Here is a 23092-nt window from a genome sequence, read left to right on the forward strand (position 1 = left end):
TTGTTTCTTCCGATCTAAAGTGAAAGCCATATTGTCACAGTCAGAAGCAGAAGGGGAGGAAAAAACAATGGCAGCACTCATTCCTGCACATCTGTGATTGTTCAGCTCTTTTGCTCATGCTCATGACTATGAAAATCTCGTGTTCACAAGATAATAATCTGAACCCTGCATACACTTCATAATACTCTGCTTTTATGACTACAATATTAAAAAGTGGCTTGACCATATTTTGTATAATGATTTAATTAACACCAACAAAAAAAGAAAAATAATAATTAGGGTGCAAATAATGGAAGGGAAGCCACTATGGCAATAACCAATAACAAAGGTCCCCAAACTTATAAGTAATAATAGATTTTTAAAGCCTTCATGTAACTTGTCCTAACTGCATGGTAGGGTCACAGCAAGAGTTTATTTCATTTGATTTGTTATAATTCTTAGTATAAGGTGTTTCAATTCCTAGCCTTCTGACTGGAGTAAAAATATATCTGTATTTTGTTACTTTCTTTATTTCCTATCTGTAATATTATTTGTATGTTTTGTTCATGTTTCTTAGCTCATTTTATGCTTAGTAGAAAGCAGTTTAAAGCAATCATAGAGCTTATAAAGTCTGGGATGAAAAACATTTAATGTTAACTTTACATTATTATTGCACTGCTTTGCGATTTGGAAAGTACATTGCATAATATTCCTGCTGCCCTTGATGAGAAAAGATGAACTAAAAGACTGTCAGTTAGTCCTTGTATCGTTGCTTGGTTTTTTGTGTGATTAATGCATATATGCCGTGGCAAATTTCCTCATAATCATTGGAAATGTATTCAGCGTCTTGGTAGCTTTGGAGTCAATCATGTTGATAGCTGCATCACATATCTTTATCAGAAAAATAATAAAAATTAATTAAGAAATTTAAACCAAAGCTTCTTTACTAAATTTGTGCAAGTGTCTGATTCATGTCTTAAACATCTGTTGATTTGTGAGAAATAGAACAGAGAACAGAGTTTATATTGGTTCATATAAATTATTTTTTTTAAGCTTTCACAAGGAAACCACTTTAGCAAAAATATTACAAATTAATATAATTGATGGAATTTCTCACCTGTTTGGTCAGTTGATCTTTGAGGTGTGATGCCAGTCCATCAGCAAACATGTTATAAAGCCAGCTGCAAAGAAAATCAATCTTTTCTTTAACCTCTGATGTTTACAATAAATTACATGAGTGATGGTACTTTTTTGTGGCTAACTGCATATTGACCTTTTTTTGTTCGTTTCTGGAACAAGTTGAAATCAATTAAGACTAAAATTAAGTCGAAATCTAAGAGTCCTCATTGTAGAATAAATAATATTAATAATGTTATAGACCGATAGGCATGCTTTGCAGCTGGTCAGAAACATCGTGCCAGGTTACGAGGGACACACTACTATAAGACAAAGAGCTCACATACCTGTAATTTAAAAGGCTCATTGTCTTTTGTGTCATCACAGTGGTTTGTTCAGGGTGTTCATTACGCATCAGGAGATTGGAGAATTCTCCGTTTACTAAACTGAATTCTCCAGTATTGAAATGTTCAGTAGCCAAGGACGGTTTTTTGTTTAGAGGTGGAGCAGCTTTCAAAATATTCTCCGGTAACATTACATCCTTCTCCTGCTACTACAATTAATGAAAACCCTGGCTTTGTTTGTTTTTCTTGCTGCCCAGCATGGTATTTTAATTTGTACAATATGACTGACCAGCTGTAAAAAGCTCATAAGTACAGTGGGTGTATACTTGTCTTGAGGATGCCTCGCTATTGACGTTCGAAAGAAATTAAGTACCAGTAAGGGCTCTAACAACTACAGACACCCACTCACAGTCCCATGGGTGACCACAATGAGGGCAGTTGAATATGAAGATTATTATTTTGAGGGTAGGGAGCTAAAACTGGCAAATTTCCCTCACACCAGGATCTTAAAAACAAGAACTGTAGGTTATTTAACTGTACATTATTTAGTTTTGTTGTGTCGCACATCCAATGATAAACAAATTATTGGTCATTACCTTGCGCCTCCTTTGAATTTGACATGTAAGGTGCCAATTTTTATTGAGCAATCCTGTGCACTGACCTTGGCATCTTTTGTTTCCAAATCACCTTTTAGCCAAAAAAAGAAAAAAAAAAATAGTCACCCACCGCTAGTCTTGTCAGATCTAATTATGGCACTACAAAACCCTAGACTGGAAAAGATGTTTACTTTGAACCTATTTTTAAGGGCTGATGTACAGATGAAACAAGCATAATATGTAGGTGTAGAACCTGTTGAGTGGCACATCACTGCACCATTGTCACAGCATGTTTCTTTTTATGTGCTGATGATCCATGCCGGATCATTATGCGTTTCTGGGAAAGTGCCCACCTACCCCTCCCCTAAGCCAACATTCATACTTACTTCTCAGTTAGGGCAAAATGTTGGCTTAGGGGAGGGGTAGGTGGGCAGTTTCCCAGAAACGTATAATGATCCCTCTGATGCCTGTGGTAATATCTTTGCATTACATGATGACTCAGCCTGGAGTTGGGTATATTATAACTAACCGTTAACATAAAAAGCCATTCCAAGAGAAAGATCTTTGACTGACAGCACACATGTTCCTGAATCAGAAATATGCGGCCTAGACAGGAAAAGAAACAATGTTAAACGCAAGGACTGTTACTGTTACTCTGGCCGGTTTCCAGACACTCAAGTCGAATATTAAAACAAAGTAATAACTTTTTTTATTATTGTCTCTCAGTAGAATGTAAATTTGTAGAATTGAAAGCCACAACTTGCAGAGGGGCAACCCATTAGCAACTTACAAGCATGCAGCGGAGGAAGTGGACTTGGAACTTGACTAAAAACAAATGCAGGCAGTGGTGAGACTGGGACCCAAACCCAAAACCTCCAGGGTGCGAGGCCCACATACTGACCACTCAGCCATATTGTTCGTCCTTGCTTACCATGCACTTTCCTTATAGTGCCAGGCAGCTTCAACATTCCCTGAGGCATGATCAGCCAAAAGCTTTAAGCCATGCTCTGGTATCAAAGACATATTGGACTTCTGAATCACCACATTTGATAACTTGATCCTGAAAAAACAAATTTACATTATTGTGAAGACTTTTTGTTTAAATGTGCATAATCCTCCTCTTTGGCTCCACATCCCAAAAGGACTAAGTCTTGCTAGTAAATCCCAATGCCTTCTCCAAAGGTGTCCTTAGAGCATTCCACTTCTTCAATGAAACACTTGGAAGATGTAAGGTTTTTCAAAGGATGCATTCATGCAATTTTTCAAACAGGATCATATCTGTCCTCTTCTCCTCAGTCTTTTCCATTCATAAAAACAAGGATATAGACTTACTTGGAGAGATCATACTGTACATCCCCCAGTGGAGTCTTGATGTTCCCATTGATATTTGGTACACTCAAGTCATTGAGTTCTTTTGCAACAAATGGAAGAATAGTGTGCTGCACTGTCAAAAGCAACAAAAAGAATATTACCAAGAAAATGCTGAGAATGCCAACTAGAGAGACAGGTCACTGTTAAATTTGACCTTAACCGCTGAGTGATCACCCTCACCAAATTGAGAAACCTTGTTCACACCTCTTCCTCGATTCTCTTCATGACATTTCACACTTTTTTATTGGGGTAGGCCGTACTCCTTTTCAAACAACACAATAGTTTCTATGTCAGCCAAGTGTCTCATCAGATACTGTAATCTCTAGAGAAAGATCTAAAATCTGGAGACTGTCTGTTTTGTTAAGTAGTACTCCCCACAATATCAACCAATCTCTCCCCTCTTCCAATAAACACAAACCATCCCAGTCCCCAAATTATAACATGAATGTGGCTCAGAGCTTAACATGAATTCTACGAGGCTGCCCACAGGGTGCCCTGGAACCAGTACCAGGGTACGAGCACGAAATGGTGTTGTGTTCACACTTTAAGTACCTGATGTGACTGTGTACATACTTACTCCATTTCCCCCTGTTAGATGCCATTTTGAAACATGAGCTTAGCAGCGAGAACAAAGCAGTGGACTGCCCAGAACTTACAAAATTAATATTGTGTGTACAAAGGTACCCAGTGCCCACTTTTGTGCCGGCGTACAAGGTCAAGACCTTGTACGCGCCCAAATTCTAGCTCGGCTACTTGAAAAAAGGATGTGTTCACATTAGTGCCCAGCGAGTACCATATTGTGCCCAGGTACATAACAAGTGTGAATGCTGCCTAAGTGGATGTCCACATGGTGCCCAGGTATTGGCACAAAAAATAGTGTCATGTTAACCCCTAAGGTACCTGATATGTAACTGTGTACGTTTATAGTTACTCCAGTTCACCCTGTCAGATGCCATTTTGAAACATGAGCTTAGCAACTAGTAGAAAGCAGTGGACTATACCAGAACTGAGAAAAACGGTGTACACACAGCGACCTGGTGCCAGTCTTTTGTGCCCGTGTACTACTGGGTACTGGCACTGTGCCTGAATTCTAGCATAAGTACTTACAAAATTAAAAGGTTGTGTTCACATTAGTGCCCAGCAAGTACCATTCTTGGGCACTGTGCCAGGACACCAGGTGTGAAAGCTGCCTTACATGAACTTAAGACTATCAAATTCCCTTTAGTGACTGTAATGACAAAATAATCTTGTCAGTTATCAAAAACATGCCAAAAGACTGCAGAAACATAACTATGACAGAAAAAGGGGAAATCCCTAGGTTCTGTGGCCTTTAGTGACAGACCTGATATCAATATGGTCAGTTCATAAGTATTTTATCTTCCGGTCTTTATTTGATTAACTAGTGGAGAGAAATCAATTAAACAGCTGGTGAAGTGAACTATACCAAACTTGACAAAAAGGGGGAAACTTCAGCTACCCTGATGCTAAGAACCAAAACGAGGTACGAAGGTACCCAGTGCCCACTTTTGTGCCCGCAAGACCTTGTACGCGCCCAAATTCTAGCTCGGCTACTTGAAAAAAGGGTGTGTTCACATTAGTGCCCAGCGAGTACCATATTGTGCCCAGGTACATAACAAGTGTGAATGCTGCCTAAGTGGATGTCCACATGGTGCCCAGGTATTGGCGCAAAAAATAGTGTCATGTTAACCCCTAAGGTACCTGATATGTAACTGTGTACGTTTATAGTTACTCCAGTTCACCCTGTCAGATGCCATTTTGAAACATAAGTATAAGTACTTACAAAAGCATAAGTAGCATAAGTACTTACAAAATTAAAAGGTTGTGTTCACATTAGTGCCCAGCAAGTACCATTCTTGGGCACTGTGCCAGGACACCAGGTGTGAAAGCTGCCTTACATGAACATAAGACTATCAAATTCCCTTTAGTGACTGTAATGACAAAATAATCTTGTCAGTTATCAAAAACATGCCAAAAGACTGCAGAAACATAACTATGACAGAAAAAGGGGAAATCCCTGGGTTCTGTGGCCTTTAGTGACAGACCTGATATCAATATGGTCAGTTCATAAGTATTTTATCTTCCGGTCTTTATTTGATTAACTAGTGGAGAGAAATCAATTAAACAGCTGGTGAAGTGAACTATACCAAACTTGACAGAAAGGGGGAAACTTCAGCTACCCTGATGCTAAGAACAAAAACGAACAGAAGCTAAGAAAGATGGCAAGCAGGCGATTACTGTCATTCTTCGTTTCCGTTTGGTTTGTTTTGTTTCTTAGATGTTAAGATAAAAAAAGCAGTCTGAACATGGTAACTAAAAAAAATACTACCCGCTGAGTTTCAAATTGGCACCCCACCGGGAAAAAACAAAATCCTCACAAAACATTGTCAGGTGAATTACATGTCAAATGGACACCAAACCATCAGAATCATAATAAGAATTCAAACATATTCATTTGAAACTGATACAAGCGAAATTATCTTATCATTTGTTACATTTCAAAGTACAACGATTGGACTGTTCGATACTAAGATTTTAAGATTCAAAATAAATTGAGGGTTCCCCGTTCACGCATCACACATAGATCTAAGCTTATCGATCTAATAAAAGCTCGTCAAAAAGGTTTTATGACAAGGTTATAACGCTTTAAATTCGATCTTTCTTTGTTGTTTCTAACCCTGAAAGTAATGCAAATAAGACTTAGTATTACCGTAGTCCGATGCTCTCTTTGTTATCTCAGCTTTCCATTCAGGAGCTAAATTTAAATCCACGGAGACTGATTTCCCCAGAGAATGTTCAATAGATAAAATCACAAACGAAATCAGAAGCAGGCTTCGATCCATAAGTCTGTTGACCTTGAATTGACACCTATAGACCACGTCATTTTTTCCTCCCCTCAGTTGAAGATAACTTACCCTGAAGGACTCATCAAAAATGTATTTTGTTTTGAAATCACTCTCGTAGTGGTCAAACTAATGAAGTTAGCAGGTAATCAGTGATAGTGGCATTTTACAGGTACTTTTTGTGGGCAAAACTTTCACATCTCCCGCCATTTGCTTTTTGTCTGATCACGGGGTCTCCAGCTCACGAAGTCATCCGAAATTTTCCGATTGTGGCCGAAGAAATGTTAAGATGGCAGATGAGGTAACCGGGATCAGAATGGAAGCTCTATTTTGCATTTGTTTTGATTTCATGAACTTGAGAAACGACCGGTTTTTCTCTCTTGACAGAATGAGCTGGAAAGGTACAGAATCAGCGAGCTTAGACGGCGATTTTTTCAAGAAAATGGTAAGTTGTAAGCAACTGTACATGGCAGTGTTCCCCTTTGATCGATGTTTTGCTCGACAGTTTGTCAGTCTCGTGATTAAATTCATGCTAATTTCTTAGGCTCAAATTTGCATGAGTTCTATGAGCAAGACGTAAAAAGAGTTCGCGATGACGATCTTTGGCTTAGCCGGTTTTTACAGTCCCGAAGACAGGAAGTTAATGATGCATTACCGGCCTTGGTGAGCTAAATTACAACTCATAGTAAGCTTACTAGTTCTTTAGATAGAAAACTTTATAGGGTTATCAGGAACAGATTATTCCCTGTAACCTCCATCTTTGTAGTTATTTTCTTTCTTTGCACCAGTCTTCCATCATAAAGCATCAGTCAATTCCACCTGCACCCAGCACCCCCCCCCCCCCCCCAACCCCCGGGCTACTGCAGGGCATTTGCCCGCCTTGTCATTCCCGGGGGTGGAGCATTAGGAATTTTGCACTGCCCGAGGGTCGGGCATTTGCCAGCCCCGGCACCATTCCCTAGCTTTTGACACGCACACGGTTTCCTATCAGAAAATAACTGCACAGAAGGTTTTAGTGAAAAAACAAGCAGATTGGCTCATGGCTCATTGGCTCAGGAATAAATTGAAGAGAGTTGTAATGGCTTGCCTGCGTCGCAGACACTCTAAACCTTTTGTATTCTCAATTTTATGCATGCATGCAGGTGGAATTGACTGATGCATAAAGCCACCTTCCCCACCAGCACCCTTTGGCTTGTCTGCCAAATGTCTGCCATTTGTCATTGGTCTTGTGTTGCCCGACTGTCGGTCGTCTGTTGGCAGACTGTTGGTGGAGAGTCTACTGACGAACAGCCAAAAGAGTTTTGGTGGAGCTATTCTTCAGTAATACCAGATGATAGTAATTTTGAAACTCTAATTCTGTTTCAAAGCAAGACAAGTGATTTTTCTTACCTACCCGAAATTTGATGCCAATTTTTTTTTTAATTAGTCTGAAGTGACAGCCATCTCTTCAGCCCAACCCCCATCCCCATAGTACACTCTGACGACTACTATGTTTAGTGGGAGGGTGCAGTGTTCATGATGGTGCAGATTTTGATGTACGTTAGTAGCAAATATTCTATGACTAATATTTCCAACTTAATGTATAAAGGAGTCTGTATTTGCTTCAAAACTGTGAATCCCCCATTTAATCCAACATTTCAAAATACAGATTGAAACCAGCCCCTCTTTCACTTAAATAACATCTGGACTCAAACAAGTACATGACATCTAACCATGTATGGTATCTACTCAGTAGGCTAACACATAGTTCCTGCTTTTACAAGGTTGAATGTGTGAAGTGGAGAAAGTCATTTGGAGTTAATGGTATGATCATAAAAATTTATCAACAAACAAATAATAAATTATTACTGGTATTTCATAGAATGATATGAACAACTCTCGCTCACTAAATTAACTCAACTAAGTTAAAGTAAGATTTTGTGACTTGTTATTTTTGTCAAACAGAACTTACAGAAAGATCTATTGACCGTAGACTGTTTGAGGCAGGTTTCCTCTTTCCACACAACCAAGATAAAGATGGCAATACTCTGGGTAACTCATGTTATTTTTTAATGCTGCTAACTACTTTATTTTATATTATATTATAGGTCATTATATTTTTTATATAATATATTCTGTCAATCAGTCGTTGAAAGAATTTTTTTTCCTTTAGTCATCTTCACAGGCAAATTGCACAAGAAAGACCCCCAGCAATCCTCAGAAAAAAAGAGATTTCTTGTTTTTCTCTTAGAAAAGCATGTGAGTATGAACCAATGCGATCAAGAGTTATATTAAACTATAGTTTCTCCAATCATATGTCAACTTTGGCTGTTTGAAATATTATTTTTTAGAAGAGTAATGTAAGGAATGTCTGGAACAAACCCTGAGTGACTTCTGACAAAAATTAATAGAAATAATAGTAATAATCAGTGGCGAATCCAGGGAAGGGGCCCCCCTTATTTTTAGACCAAACTGAGGCCCAAAGGGCCACAAAATTTGGGGGGGGGACCAGGCCCCCCATTATCTGAGGGTCTGAATCCGCCTCTGATAATATTCTTACTTTTGCAGGCAAGAATGTTTCCAGAACGGAAAATAACCATGATCTTTGACATGCAACAGACAGGCCTGGCTCAAATGGTTAGATTTATAATGTTACATGCAAGTTATGTTAACTTACTCTTTCCAGGAAACTGCACAATTGGGTAGCTAATGGAAAGGGTTTTTTTGTTTTGCAGGACATGGAATTTGTAAAATTTATTATTAGTTGTTTTAGGGATTATTTCCCAAGGACTTTAGGTGAGGATCATGTCTTGTCTTTTCCCCACAATTTTTAATTATGTTAATGTATTTTCTTGACTAAGTTGTAGTTAGTCGGTCACAAAATTTTGAGCCTAAGCATCGATGTTTTCGCGTGGATTCTATTTTCCCTTTTGTTAATTTGTAGTTTGATAGTTCAGTTTGATGCGGTTGCATAAACAAGTGTTTTCAAGTATCAAGTATTGTCGATGTATTTGTATTTGCTGGCGAAGGAGCAGTGAAAGGAAATGGTGGATTAAACAAGATTTAACAACGTGAGGACTAGAAATTTGTACCGAGTGCATGACCTTCTTGCAAAGTACATCACAGATCAAGATATATAATATTTGTTGTTCTTGACATAGTGTTGTGTCAGATCTAGCTCATGTGTGCACCATTATTAAAAGCAATGTCTACTAGATGCAAATTTCAAAAGGTGTTAATTCAAATATAAAGTAAAACCAACAACATTCTTTTTCCTTCATCCTTAGCCTTGTTATTAGTTATTGAATTACCATGGATTTTATCAGGTATGGCTTGTGAATTGATACTGCAACGCATTTCTTAGTGTATTTTGTCGTGTTCATTATATTTTATTCAATTCTATTTCAGTGTATTCCATTCCATTCTTTTCTGTTCTATTCTATTCCATTCTATTTTATCCCATTCCATCGTATTCTTTTTTTATTCTCTTTCATTCTTTTTCTTCCATTCTAGACCATCTTGTTTTCTTTTTTCTTTTCATTTTGGTTGCTAAGATTAGTGCTATGTTATTTGACTCATTTTTGTCCTCCAATCACTTTGCAAACTGTGAATATACTTCATTAGGTGAAGCGTGCTGCCTAGAACAAGCAGTCTTGATTAACAAAATATTCCTGTTTTACTGTTTAAAATGAAAAGTGTTTCCTTCATAGTTGGTAAAGTGTTTTTTGTGTTTTTTGATATTCTCACCAATAACAGCTGCTTGGAAAATTATCAAGTCATGGTTGAGCCCTGAAGCTGTGAATAAAATCAGGTATGAGCTAACAATAATATTAAGCTTCACCTGAATCCATTGAGGTTGGTCAGATATCAAATTTCTACAATTTTAGCTTTCAGACTGGTTTGTCATCTCCCAGCAAACCCCATTTCAATCCCCTACAGCATGTCTCCATTTCATGCCCTTGCTACTTGTCCTTATTCTGTGCCCCTTTAACATGTCCCTATCTTATGCCCCAGCAGCATGTCCCCATTTCATGTCCCTGCATCATGTTCCCATTTCACCCATTTCAACTTAAAATTTCTTTCCACTCTGACCTCAAGCAGATAACAATTATCATAAATTTGCTACATACGTGCTTTTAGTCAGCATTTTCCACCAAAAGACACACTACTCTCTTTCACAAACAAAATGAGTAACCGCAAGCAATCTGGACCATCTAATTATCAGCCTATACCAAGGCCTATGACACCAATGGGTATTTTGCAACATGTCATTATTTCACATCCCTGTGACATGTCCTCATTTTTGTCCCTGCAACATGTTCTTATTTGAATTCACATCCTTGCAACATGGTTCCATTTCATTCCCCCTGCTGCATGTTCCCATTTCATGTCTGTGCTACTTGTCCTTATTCTGTGCCCCTGCAACATGTCCCTATCCCATGCCCCTAGGGCATGTCCCCATTTCATGTCCCTACAATGTCATGATTTCACATTCCTGTGACATTTCCTCATTTTACGTCCCTGCAACATGTCCCTATTTAACGTCCTGGCAGCATGTCGTTATTTCACATCCCTGTGACATTTCCTCATTTTATGTCCCTGCAACATTTCCCCATTTCACGTCCTTGCAACGTGTCGTTATTTCACATCCTTGCAACATGTCGTTATTTCACGTCCCTGTGACATTTCCTTATTTTATGTCCCTGCAACATGTCCCTATTTCACGTCCTTGCAACATGGTTCCATTTCATTCCCCCTGCAGCATGTCCCTATTTTATGTCCTCACTACTTGCCCATATTCTGTACCCCTGCAACATGTCCCTATCTCATACCCCTAGAGCATGTCCTTATTTCTCATCCCTATGACATGTCCTTATTTCACTACCTTGCAACATGTCCTTATTTCACATCCTTGTGACATGTCCTTATTTTACACCCCTGCAACATGTCCCTGTTTCACATCCCTGCAAAATGTCTCCATTTCATGCCCCTGCAACATGTACCCATTTCATGCGCCAGCCTTCAGGGTTGGTACTATTGTCCTTTTTCTTTTCCAGCTGGCTCAGGCAATTATGGTAATGACGACAGTTGAACGTGGACAATTTAATAGCAACAGTCTGCGACAAAACCTAAAGTCATTTCAACAAGTGATTCTTTTATTAAATTTTGTAACAATGTAGGTTTTTAAGCAAAGCAGAACTAAAAGAACTTGTGGATGAAGACAAACTTCTCACCAGATTAGGTGGAACTGTAAGTACCAGCATTTTAGTGATTCCGCAAATAGAACTACATAGTTTACGTTTTTAGTTTCTACCATCAATGAGGAGTAAAATTATAATCAATCTGGACTTAGCTTATTTGTCAAAATAACCTTGAGTTCTTATTTTGTTCTTTTTTTTTTCTTTCATTGAAGCCCATAAAAACAAAATTCAAAGACCAATGTCCATCCATTTTGATCAAAAAAATATGGATGTAATATTTTTTCTATCTTGCTTGCTCAAAGAAAAAGCCATCGCAGGTATCCGCGTTTGAAAATGAAGGAAGAAAGGGATAATTTGGGTGCATGGGAATGCAAAGAGTGCCTGGCTGCCCTACAGGTTAGCTGGGTTAGCCACAAAACTTGCCAAGTGTGATCCTGTTATTTTAGCAACAGTTTCTACCCTTTTGGCTCACTGCCAACATTAGTTTTGTGTTTCTACTTCCCGACCGAAACATTAGCCATATGTTTTTAATTAAAAAAAAAAAGGTGTACCAAAGTGAAAGACATGCAAAATAATGTTCAACTTTGTTGTACTGAAACTGAAATGTGATTTGTAGGATCCCTATCAGTATTCTTATCCTCCCACCAAAGAATCTCTTGGATGTGGAGATCCAGACAAGTAAGCTCATACTTGAGTAATTTAACTGTTACATTGCTACCTTGCAAGCGGCCCCTTCTTACCTTTGTGTCTTCCTGAGTGAGGAGGAGAAAGGGACGCTCTACCTGAACCTCGTCAAGCGTTTGACGTCGCCAAATCCCGAACTTCTTGACTAGTCAATCTTGTTTTCTCTTGTCAAACTGGTTTTCCGAGTTCGAGCGTCGGTTTATTGATAAACCAATGGTCATAACTGAACACGCAGTGAAGCGAACGGCTATGTTAGGCCTGGGCTCAGAACTGTATCCCAACAACGTACAGCACAGTGTATGCTCAACAAAGATCTTACTCGATTCATTTACAGTCTTTCTCGAGAACGCCAAAATCGAGCCAGTAAAAGAAAGACTCTGCTAGCATTGCGCTACTTTGCAGGACTAACCTTTCGGAGAAGGCTTTGTTAATGACATGTTTCACTTCTTTTTAACAGTATAGAGGAGGCTGAAATTACAAACGGGCCTTTGAACCAAAGTGTGGACTTGGATGATGATAGCAGTGAGGAGTTTTCCAATCAGATTGCATCGCAGTCTGAATCGCAATCCGAGCGTGAAGAAGCCCCTGTTCCTTCATCTAAAACGGTGAGAATCAGTTCAATTTTGACTTGACATTGGTTACATCTCCCAACATTGTGAGATCACTTTATTGTCGTCATATTTACATAATAAAGAGATTAAGATTCACGTTTACCGCAAACAGCAAACGTCAGACTCAAGTTGAGAATTCTCAGAATAGAAAATAAGCAGACAGAAACAGTCCCGAACGATTCCTATGGTTAAAACTGGCATAAAACTACTTATTTTTGTGTAGAAGCAACAAAAAGTAAACGGAAAATAAGGGGAAAACTTGGTACAGATTCACGTCTGCCGTTTGGCGTAAACGTGAATCGTTTAAAATCTGTTTAAAATTGCCAAAAAAGTCGGAAACTTTGCGTTCTCTGAGTTTGAGCGCTTTTGCGAAATTTCGCTTCTGTTTGTTGTATAATCGTTAAGTTAAAATTCACTTACCAGCCTGTGTTAGCAAATTTGTATGTTACAGTGTCCGGACGTTTTAACTACTTACTGCTCTCCAAACTCCCTTAGCTGCAGAATTAAGACTGACTTTATTGTGATTGGCTGTTTCAGCCTTTGTTTTTCTGTTTTACAGCTATCGAGCCGGAAGGACAGTTAAATACTGAAAGTCTTGTTCTTGATTCGTTTCAGGTTACGTTTGAAGATGCAAATTCTACAGCAAACTACGGCGCGGAAAACTCGCTTCCTTCAACAAATATAAGACAGGTAGCCGTTGCCTCCCTCACGTAGTCTGAATTGTGTTTAACAGTGTTTTTGCCTAAGTTATCTTGATATTAGTGGTTCAGAGGTCGATCGCGTCGAAAATTTTCAGGTACAGATTTTTAAATTCTGTCAATTTTTACTGAACTTCTGCTTCCGCATGATTTAATTCATGTTCCTTTAGTAATTCTTTCGCTTTCCAGCTGAAGCTTGCCGTTCGGACTCTTTCACTTGTCAAAAACGCACGCGACTCTGTTAGCGTTTCAATCTAAGCTTTCACTTAGGACAGACTCTTTTGTTTTTCCGTTGTTCGTAATTATGATGCTTCCAGAATCAAATTGACGTTTTGAAATTATTTCTGTTGTATTTTTTCGTAGAGGGAAACCCCGTCTAAGCCAACGTTACGAGCCGTTCAATCGCGGTCATCCCAAAGACGTGCTCCCCCTGATGGGTTTGTGAACACATCTAAATTGCTTCTAATTACGTAAGTATGTTATATTTCGTGCCCTAGTGTATGTAGTGAATACAGTCGTACCTCCCGTAAGCGACCATCCAAAATGCAAGAATTTAGCAGTCGCTTACGAGAGTCGTCGTCGAACCAGAGGGGATCTACTTTTTATTTATTGCAAGTAATTTCAAAGTTTTACTACGTTTACGTATTACGTGTAGTTCCATGTAGTCACTGAAAATTCTTCGTATACTCTGAGTGGCATAGCAAAGACACAAACTGCAAAGAGACAACGTCTGATGCGTCAAGTGGTCGCTTACGAAAGGTCTAAAAGAATGGAAAACTGCATGCAAAACTGTCAGGCTTAAAAGTGGGTCGCAGTCGCTTTTGAGAGGTGTTTCTCTACGAGAAGTTCTAATAACATGGCCGTTTTGTTTTGATTGTAGACCTCCTGAGGAGTTAGTATTTATTGGAACGACTTCAACTGGGGAAATCCTCCAATCTTTGTCCCTGGCCAATAACACTGTATCATCCGTCGCGTTTAAGGTTTGTTTCTCTTTCGACTCTGTTTGAAAAACTACGATGAAGAACATTCAGTGAGTCACTAGGAAGAATAACGCCTACTGTTTTATTGTAATCGTCCTTTTGTAATTGCTTAATTTGCGCTATGTAACTGAAATGTTTCGGAGTGGAATTCGTGGATGGAATTCTGAATGGAATGGTTTCAGTTCGCGAGTAATTGATAAGTTGCAGCTCGTAAGAACCAGATCAATCCCACATATGATTATCACGGTTTAGAATCTGAGATACCGTAAAATTCTGAAAATAAGCCCCGGGGCTTATATTTTTCAAAGGCCCTTTTTGAGGGGCGTATTTTTGGAGGGGCTTATATTCGGAGGGGCTTATCTATGGAGGGAAATTTGCGTTTCAAAATCGATTGGGCTAGCCTTTTAGTTGGAAGGAAATTTACATTTTTTGCTTTGTTTTGCTTTGTATTTGAGGGCAATTGCCGAGTACAAGCCCATCGGGGGGGCTTATATTTGGAGGGGCGATTTAACGGAGGGTTTTTGCGTTACCGGTTTGGGGTCCTATATTTGGAGGGGCTTATACACGGAGGGGCTTATTTTCGGAATTTTACGGTATACTGTGTTTTGTTTGTTAGTTAGTTCTGTATTTCCCAGCATTTTAAACGCAGTGTTGTCTATAAAAAGCCTAGGAGACAATATCTTCGTCTGGATGTACATAGTGAGTCTTTTCGAATTCAGTTTCGTAATACTTTCACTGTCAAGAACGATCCTACAGCGCCGTAGCTAGTATGAGGCCAACCGAGGCACTCGCCTCGGTAAAATTTTGACGAATTTCGCCGATCATTTTTATTTTACATAAGCGATCATCGGATATTTTTAACGCATCATGATATTACAAAGAATTCAGCAATTCAGTCAATATACTATGAAAAAATTACCATATCATCGATCTCAAGGGGCTACGTACGTTAACTCAAATTTCTTTTGAACAAATACTGATCAAAACCATTGGCGAGGTTAACGGTCACCCAGATTAGGTAGCTTGTTTCTGATTATTGCTTTTTAAATTCCACTTAAATTAACTCGAAAAAAAGTTACCGAAAGGCCCAGAAAACGCTGCAAATCGCATTTCCGAGAGACTAAAGTTCAAAATTTCTTGGGGGGGGGGGGCATGCTCCCGAACCCCCCCTAGCAACTCCCGCCTGCCTCGGTTGGCCGTTTGGTCTGGCTACGGCACTGTCCTAGCCAGCATTTGTTAAGTACAATGCCGTCTTTCGTCCCCAGTGGAGCCCCTTTAACACTTGGGACGTTAGATCAGTATGTAGTGGTTTGAGCCTTGTCAGTGCTTTGTTTCCTGAGACAAGAAACTTAATTCCACTTTCCCAGGTGTATAAATGGGTCCACCAGCGATATACTGCAGGGGTGACCCTAGGTGATTCATGCTATATACTGAAAATGAATTAATTTATTGCCTTGGAAGGCTCATTAGCGTGTGTGCGCATTTACCTCACCTTTCTGAAATGTCCCAAATGAGTCTGAAATGTCAGCTCACTCCATCCCCTAACCCAAAGGTAGGGGGTGGGGGAGGCGGAGAAGACGGTAAAGACATGGAGCCGACTGACATTTCAAATTATCACCTTTCTTCCTCATTCGCATTTATTCAGGTTAAGACCACCTCTCCAGAGAGCTATCGCGTACGCCCCAGTTCTGGCGTCATCCCCGCCAGCTCATCCGCTGAAGTCAGCGTCTTTTTGCAACCAGGTAAGAAAACATTAAAACTTCAAGCTGAAAATATCACTCAAACACTCTTTCGGTGATGGTTTCTAGTTCACCACCACGCTGAACCCTATCAGTATTACTGATCCTAACAGTATGCAGGACGCCTGCCACATAATGTGTGGCGAATGCTCAACTTCTCGCCTCTCTTCTCCGCAGAGACTCCCACTGTGTATTCAAGTAAAGATAGTGAAAAACTAAAAAGTTGGATGGTGGTAAGAGAGAAAAGGCGGGAGCTTCTGTTCCTCTATTTCTCCTTCCTATCATCCTCCTCGCGCCGACCCTCGCGCCTTCTTTTTCCCTCTCCCCAGCCTCCCTACGAAACAAAGAGGCCTCTGCGGAGGGGACTAGGGGAGAGAGCCTTCTCTCCATACCTCAGTGGTAACAGAGCCTGTTTAGTGTCTGTGACGTTATGGGCTCAATTCATGTTGGTGTCGTTGCTGGTAAAGTATTTCTTTTCTCTCATTTCTTTGGTGTTTTTTACGAACGACAGGTCACGCTGCAAGTGTTATTAGAGATAAATTCTTGGTTATGTCGACCGAGTTGCAGGAAGAAAAATCTCCAAGTGAACTTGCGGCACTCTGGAGGTCGATCCCTAAGGCGAATATTGTGGAACACCGGTGAGTCAATTTACGAATTGTAAGAATATGCCATGGAGGCTAGGAAAAAGGACTTCGTCAAGAAATTATAAATCTCCAAATTTGAAAAAAATAAACAACCAGGGCGAAGCCTTGGCAAAGGTACCAGAAAAACATGTCAGAAGTAGCGTTACAGCTTGAGCACAAAAAGTAGCCGCTGTTTTAATTAGAGACACCTTAAACTGAACACAGTCGCTATAGGAATTTAGTCGATGATAGGTGACTAGTTGGATGTATGATAGTTTCATATTTAAATGAACTCTCTTGTTTTATTACAGACTTCAGTGCCGTTTCGTTGCATCGAATTCTCAGTTACAGTATTCCGATATTGTGGACGGTAAACCTGTAACACTGAGTATGGCCATCGATAGCATTGAATCACTACAAAGACAACTTAATGACGTTGAGAGGAAGGTGAGTACATTATTGTTCTGTAGGAAACAATCATGAATTCAAGGGCTAGTTTTTATTGGCCAATTCGCGGGGCACTGGATCGGTGTTTTATCAAATTACAGCATGGGATTGTTTTGGGGCGCTAGCGCTTCTTTAATTGGCTAATAGTGAGATTAAGCTTCACGTATACGGCAAACGTCAGAGTCAAGTTTAGAATTTCTCAAAATAGAAAATAGGCAGATAAAAACAACTCAAAACAATTCTTATGGATAAGAAATTGCGTGATACTACGAATTTAGGTGTAGAAATAATGAACAGTAAACGACAAGAAAACGGGAAACTTGGTCACGTGTTACAAATTCGCGTTTGCCGTTTGACGTAAACGTGATGCTTAACCTCCCTATTATGAAAAATATTATCAAAAACAGCCACATAAAGCAATTCAATGCAACAAGGCCGACCCAGTCCTTCACGTAACCTCAAACTGGCCAATAAAAACTGTGCAGCTTAACCTCGTTCCCAGGGGGCTGGAAAAAGAAGATCAGGGGAAGCTGAATGGTCAGGAATGTGGTAAATTGGCCATCTTTGAAGAGGTTTCAAAATTGACGGCCGTCATAGTGAAAAAATACGTTCTCAAGTAATCTCGAAAGTTGATCTGTGAGTCGATACTTTTCGCCCCGTGAGTAAGTGTACAGTTGTCAGCAATACCGTCAACGGAGGGACTTATATCCGAGGAGGCTTATAAACGGAGGGGCTTATATCCTAGGGGGCTTTTAAACGGAGGGACTTATATCCTAGGGGGCTTGTACATCTTCGTAAAGGATTTATAGGAGGGCTTATAAACGGAAGGAATTATACCCGAGGGGGCTTATATCCTAGGGGGCTTTTAAATGGAGGGACTTACATCCGAGGGGGCTTGTACATCTTCGTAAGGGGTTTCGGGGGGGGGGGGGCTTACACCCAATGGGGCCTTAACCGGAATAAGAAGAGCGCTTCGAATCAAGCTATAGCAGTGCTGATCAAAATACGTTCTGCATTTCTGACTGGTATTTAATACTAAGCTTCAAAACGTCAGAGTAACTCGAATGTACTTTAAGGTCCTTTAATACAAGTTAGAGCCAAGAGGGGGGCTTATAATAGGGTGTACTTTTTGTTTACAGGTAGATGGGCCTACAACTGCGGGCGTGGGTAGGGGGGGTATAAACGGCAATTGACGGTATACGTCTTCTTGCGTGCACGTTATTCCGCTCCCGTCTTCGGTCTTTACGTATTAGTGCTATTTTAAGAATGTATTTTCTCTTTTGCAGCTTGACGCAACCAGTAAGAAAATTTCACACATAGAGGAAGGCCTTCACGTGTTTATCAAAGTTCAACTGGGACTGTTTTCAGCCATGATAGTATTATTCGCTATTGTGATGTACTTTGCCACGTACTTAATGTAGTACACCCTCGAATGTCTAAATTAAAGCTGCATAATTTCACAGAAACTACACTAGTTTACAGACGTAGAAATTCGGTTGGATAGGGAGAGGAACTTGAGTTGTAATGGAGTATATCCTTCTGAGAAAGACTGAGTTTTACTCTATATATAAATAAAAAACCTCAGTCGTTAAAAAATCCTTTTGACAGAGTAACAAATACTGAGTTGATAGCCAAGTGAAGAGCGTCCCAGATCCATGACAGCTGTTCTTACATCGAGAATAAAATCGCTAGGCGTGGCATGACAGAATACAAATAGTCACGGTTTCTTCAAGCGTTTGTAAGTTATAATTTTCTGATAAAAGAATAGAGAGGCGGGTTAAAGCCATTGATTTGCAAATATAAAAAAAATGTTTTTACTAGGTTATGACTCTTTTACCATGTCTGGCGAGAGATTGGTGACCGGGAAAAGTTTGAAAAATGATGAATAGCCAGCTCTCAAAAATTCTAATGTAATAAACCTCAAGAGAGTAAGCTACTCATTTTTAAGAAATAAGCTATTTTATTATTCTGTGAGTATAAAAGAAATAAAACGTTATGAGGTATTATATGTTTCCTTGTTTTTATACTGTACATGGCAAGTCTGTTCAGTGTCTTACATACAGTCCCGGGCATACAGTCTCCCCGCTTAGAAACTGAAAACATCCCTGAAAACAGTTATCTGAATCCTGGTGTGGATACTTTTCCTAAAAGCTCCCTGAAGCTGTCTACTACAGAGAGCTTCGTCTGTTTTGGCTTAACTGTAGAATACCCTGCCACTTTAAAGCTCGGGGGCTTATACTCTGGATTTCAAGTGGCAGGGATGATCGAATGGGGGCAAAAATAAAAACCCAAAAAATCCCTAGTGTTTCCAACAAAACTCAAAAAAACTCCCATGCTGAATTTCTGAGTCATAAAAATTTCCAGAAAGCATTAAATGATATGACACGAAAAATAGAAACATAAGTTTTGAATATCCAAAAAAATCCCTGCTTAAATCAAGCTACCAAAAAAAATACTTGCAAGAATTTTCCCACCCCAAAAAATCCCGAAATCGAAAATTTCAAACCCAAAAAAATCATTCGATCATCCCTGTCACTTGAGATCCGGAGTACTCCCTCCTGGACTCTAAAGCAACCCCTGAACATGCTAAAGATAGGAGGATATCGCGGATACTCAGTCACTACGTATCCACGTATCTTCGTATCTGAGAACGAGGTAAATACACTCGTCGCTTGCTTGTTTCGTGTTGTGAAGGTCTTGTTCGGCTTTTTGGTTGCATACAATATAATGAAGGATGAATAATTCTTCCCTTCACTTCTATGGATTTGTTGGCTTCTTTACTACATACATATTTTTATTGCGCTAGATCTCGTTAAACGGAAGCCAAGCGAGAACTGTGATATCCGTATTTGGGAGTGGCCGTTTTTTTGTCCGGCGAACGGGTCTCTAGGGAAACCACCGCATCACATGCCAGCCAAAAAAGTCTGTTGCTTTGTAAGCCCAAGTCAGGCAAGTAAGTAAAGTGCGAGTCTCTTGTTGCGGTTATTGTTTTGAGTCTTTTGAATCAAACTTTCGGAGCCTTTCTAATTTTGAACTCTATTGTTCAAATGGTGCAAAAAATTGTTCGAATATTGTGTCATTTTAAATGCCGATTGAATTGAAATATTAAAAGACAAACAAGATAAACTTTTCAAACTGCAATTCCTCGGCAGATGACTGACTTTTTTGTTCGTTTTTATAGAGTTATACTTTGGAAGCCGCGTTTTATAAGGACGAGCGTCAGAGCCGCCGTGTTGACTACTTCAATTTGCGATCTCACGGTTGATCAACACTGATCACGGTATTTTACCAAGACTACGAGCTTTGGTATGGCAGTAACGACCGATTACGCTATATGTCTTTCAATATTAATCGCTTATTCGCATCCAAAGTAAAAACAAAATCGCCTGCCTTTAAACAATAGATTTGGAGGGCAGCAAAATCCTTCGGCGGAAATCGGGGGAAATATATTTCCTTTGTTTGAAAACTGGCTCTTTGTATCTCATTTTCCTACCGCGAGTGACGTCACATATGGCGCCAAAACCGCGCACATGTGCGCAAGATCGCTGTCAAAAGTGACAATCTTCAGCTCTTCAGCGCACGGTGTGGTAGTTCTCGAAGCACTTCAAAAACATGAACAAAGAACTGATGTATTACTTTCACGAAGTTGATAGTAAGTACCAAAGGCTTTTACTGTGTAATGAAACGTTTTGATAGTTGATCTTTACTGCAGCGAGTAAGATCGTGAGGACGTGAGAAGCTTTGCATTCGTGTCGTCGAAAATTCACTTGTTTTGTTCCCTTTGTCTGCTTGCAGCTCCAACTCAGATGGAGAAGAACCACTCCGAGCGAATATTAGGAGCAAATAACGGTAGCAGCAGTAACATGAACAACAACAACTTGAAGCCAGATAAGGTGGGAGTCACGTTTGTTTTAAGAACTGTGCGCGTGGTGCAACTTATTTTTTAGTACCTCCCGATTTCCTTAGAAGACAATCACTATACACGTTACGTTAGTAGAAAAGATCACCTTTAATGCCTCCTTGAATTTAAAAAACGCTTGATAAGGTTTTATTTAGCGAGACGTGAGCGAAAGAACATGGACTTTCGCTGTGGCTATCGACAGGCGATGTTTAATATCATCTCACACCTTTTGCATGTACGAATGAAGGTTATTCTTTTAGACCGAGTGATTGTGCAATTTCCCTTTCAATATGACATACTACCAAGTTTCCGTTAAATATAAGGCTTTTTCTATTTGAAGGTTTAAGCTGTGCCATAATTGAACAGGGCAATTTCCACACATTTGCGATTGGAATAATCTCAGCGTTGGTTTGTTTTATTAAAATTTACTGAAGTTGAAATTTTTTGTTCATTTCCGTTGTTGACACCTCTTCTTTAGCCAGCGTTGCTGTCCAGGATACTTCTAACTTGTTATGCTTAAGATGCTTTGTAGTTGCACATTTATTGATTTCCAGATTTGTCATTTATTATTTTTTCTTTACCTTGTTTGCAGGACGCAGTATGTAATTGTAACAGAGCCCCTGAGACAATATTTTGCCAAAAGTGTGGCAAGTCCTTTGTAGGAAGAAGAAGAATGTCATGCGAAAGACACAGGAACACTATCCATCTCATGGATTGTGCTTACTGTGTTTTTTGTAAGCGTCAGCTGTAAAACACGCTCTGTCCGGTTTGAATTCAAAAGATCAGTTAGCAGTGAGACAATGACAACTTTCAATATGCACGATGTGCAATAGCAATTTTTGCAGTGCAATTGTTTTGGTTGTAAGAAAAATTTTGATACCACTTTGAGTTGCATATTTTGCCAGTAATTCTAGATTGTAGAGAAAACTGATGACTAAACCATTTAGGGATAAAAAGTTCATATTGTGAATACTCAGATGAAAATCTTTATGGGCCTCCTTAAATGTGGTAGATTGGGCTGAAAGAGATGTTATATGATGCAGGTGTGCAACGGGCAGAGTTAACCCTTTAAGCCCCAATATCCACATACAAATTCTCCAAACTGATCTCTATATATCTCCTTAAAGAATGAGTTGAGAGAATTTGACAAAAGATCAAAGCATTTTCTCTTAGGTGATCATTTCATGAATTCTCATAACCAAATCTCTTGACAATGTACGGATACCATTGGGAGAAAATTGATGTTGGTCACTATCGGGACTTAAAGGGTTAAAACCTTTTTAGTATTCAGCATGTGGCAGTTTTCTTAGAGCGGTTTTCATTTGAGTGTCGAAAAGTAATTGGTTTTGCACTTTCTACACGATGCGATTGGCTTAAAAGATTCGCGCCACTTTTTCATCCAATCAGAAGTAAAACCAAAGCCAATTGTGACGCGCTCGCATGCATTTTCCCGCGCTTTGCGTCAGCCACATGTAAATACTTCGAGTTTTGATTGGTTCAATGTATTGTCTGTGTCCTATGTGATTGGCCAGAGTAATTACTTTGGTTTTGGTTTTACGACACTCAAACGAAAACCACTCTACAAAATGTGGAAACTGGACAGTAGTCTTCCAGGAAGCATTTTCCTTTCTCTCGTTCATAGCATTTGTCAGTAAAGCAGCAGTTCTCTAGGTGGAGGAAGCTCATTATATTTTGAAGAGGAGGAGATAATATTGCTAGTGTATTGTTTTTGAGCTCATACATTTATTACTTTGAACACACTTTGTGGTTCTGGCTTCAGTGGTGGCCTAGAAAACAACAGCAACACGAAAAAGTCATGCCAAAGACGTTTCACTGGAATGTTCACTCAAAGATGTGGTCTAAAAGCTCAAAAGTTTTAATTCTGACAAGTTTTTGTAAATTGTCAAAGAACTATTATTGTGTAATACTGAAAGGGGTTTTGAGAAATTGGTGTTAGTTAAG

The 23092-nt window shown here is 39.5% G+C and overlaps 2 protein-coding genes across 2 annotated transcripts; one reads left to right on the forward strand and one right to left on the reverse strand.

Annotated features, from left to right (window-relative positions):
• Nucleotides 1–366: 366 nt before the first annotated feature.
• Nucleotides 367–6441, reverse strand: LOC140947526 (bactericidal permeability-increasing protein-like). Its single transcript, XM_073396658.1, has 7 exons — nucleotides 6135–6441; nucleotides 3368–3479; nucleotides 2967–3095; nucleotides 2565–2641; nucleotides 2036–2126; nucleotides 1097–1160; nucleotides 367–870 (listed from the first exon to the last, which is right to left on the reverse strand). The coding sequence occupies exons 1-7, from the start codon at nucleotides 6265–6267 to the stop codon at nucleotides 769–771; spliced, it is 708 nt and encodes a 235-aa protein (XP_073252759.1). The 5' UTR covers nucleotides 6268–6441; the 3' UTR covers nucleotides 367–768.
• A 37-nt stretch (nucleotides 6442–6478) lies between these two features.
• Nucleotides 6479–19223, forward strand: LOC140947524 (motile sperm domain-containing protein 2-like). Its single transcript, XM_073396655.1, has 20 exons — nucleotides 6479–6568; nucleotides 6655–6712; nucleotides 6812–6930; nucleotides 8031–8070; nucleotides 8212–8298; nucleotides 8420–8505; nucleotides 8815–8883; nucleotides 8982–9042; nucleotides 9534–9572; nucleotides 10003–10057; nucleotides 11427–11496; nucleotides 12064–12125; nucleotides 12589–12736; nucleotides 13358–13432; nucleotides 13804–13910; nucleotides 14321–14420; nucleotides 16066–16162; nucleotides 16671–16797; nucleotides 17094–17229; nucleotides 18516–19223. The coding sequence occupies exons 1-20, from the start codon at nucleotides 6557–6559 to the stop codon at nucleotides 18648–18650; spliced, it is 1683 nt and encodes a 560-aa protein (XP_073252756.1). The 5' UTR covers nucleotides 6479–6556; the 3' UTR covers nucleotides 18651–19223.
• The last annotated feature ends 3869 nt before the right edge of the window (nucleotides 19224–23092 follow it).

This window comes from Porites lutea, chromosome 9, assembly GCF_958299795.1.
Source record: "Porites lutea chromosome 9, jaPorLute2.1, whole genome shotgun sequence".
In the NCBI taxonomy this organism is placed as follows: Eukaryota; Metazoa; Cnidaria; class Anthozoa; order Scleractinia; family Poritidae; genus Porites; species Porites lutea.

What these genes read in the sequence shown, in the direction of transcription:
- LOC140947524 (XM_073396655.1), top strand. An exon ending in ATGATGCATTACCGGCCTTG is followed by an intron (nt 6,931 to 8,030) that starts GTGAGCTAAATT and finishes TGCTTTTACAAG; the next exon opens with GTTGAATGTGTGAAGTGGAG. An exon ending in TAAAGATGGCAATACTCTGG is followed by an intron (nt 8,299 to 8,419) that starts GTAACTCATGTT and finishes TTTTTCCTTTAG; the next exon opens with TCATCTTCACAGGCAAATTG.
- LOC140947526 (XM_073396658.1), bottom strand. Translation starts at nt 6,267, where the DNA reads ATGGATCGAAGCCTGCTTCTGATTTCGTTTGTGATTTTATCTATTGAA. An exon ending in GTACAGTATGATCTCTCCAA is followed by an intron (nt 3,096 to 3,367) that starts GTAAGTCTATAT and finishes TTGTTTTTTCAG; the next exon opens with GATCAAGTTATCAAATGTGG. An exon ending in AATGGCTTTTTATGTTAACG is followed by an intron (nt 2,127 to 2,564) that starts GTTAGTTATAAT and finishes TTTGGCTAAAAG; the next exon opens with GTGATTTGGAAACAAAAGAT.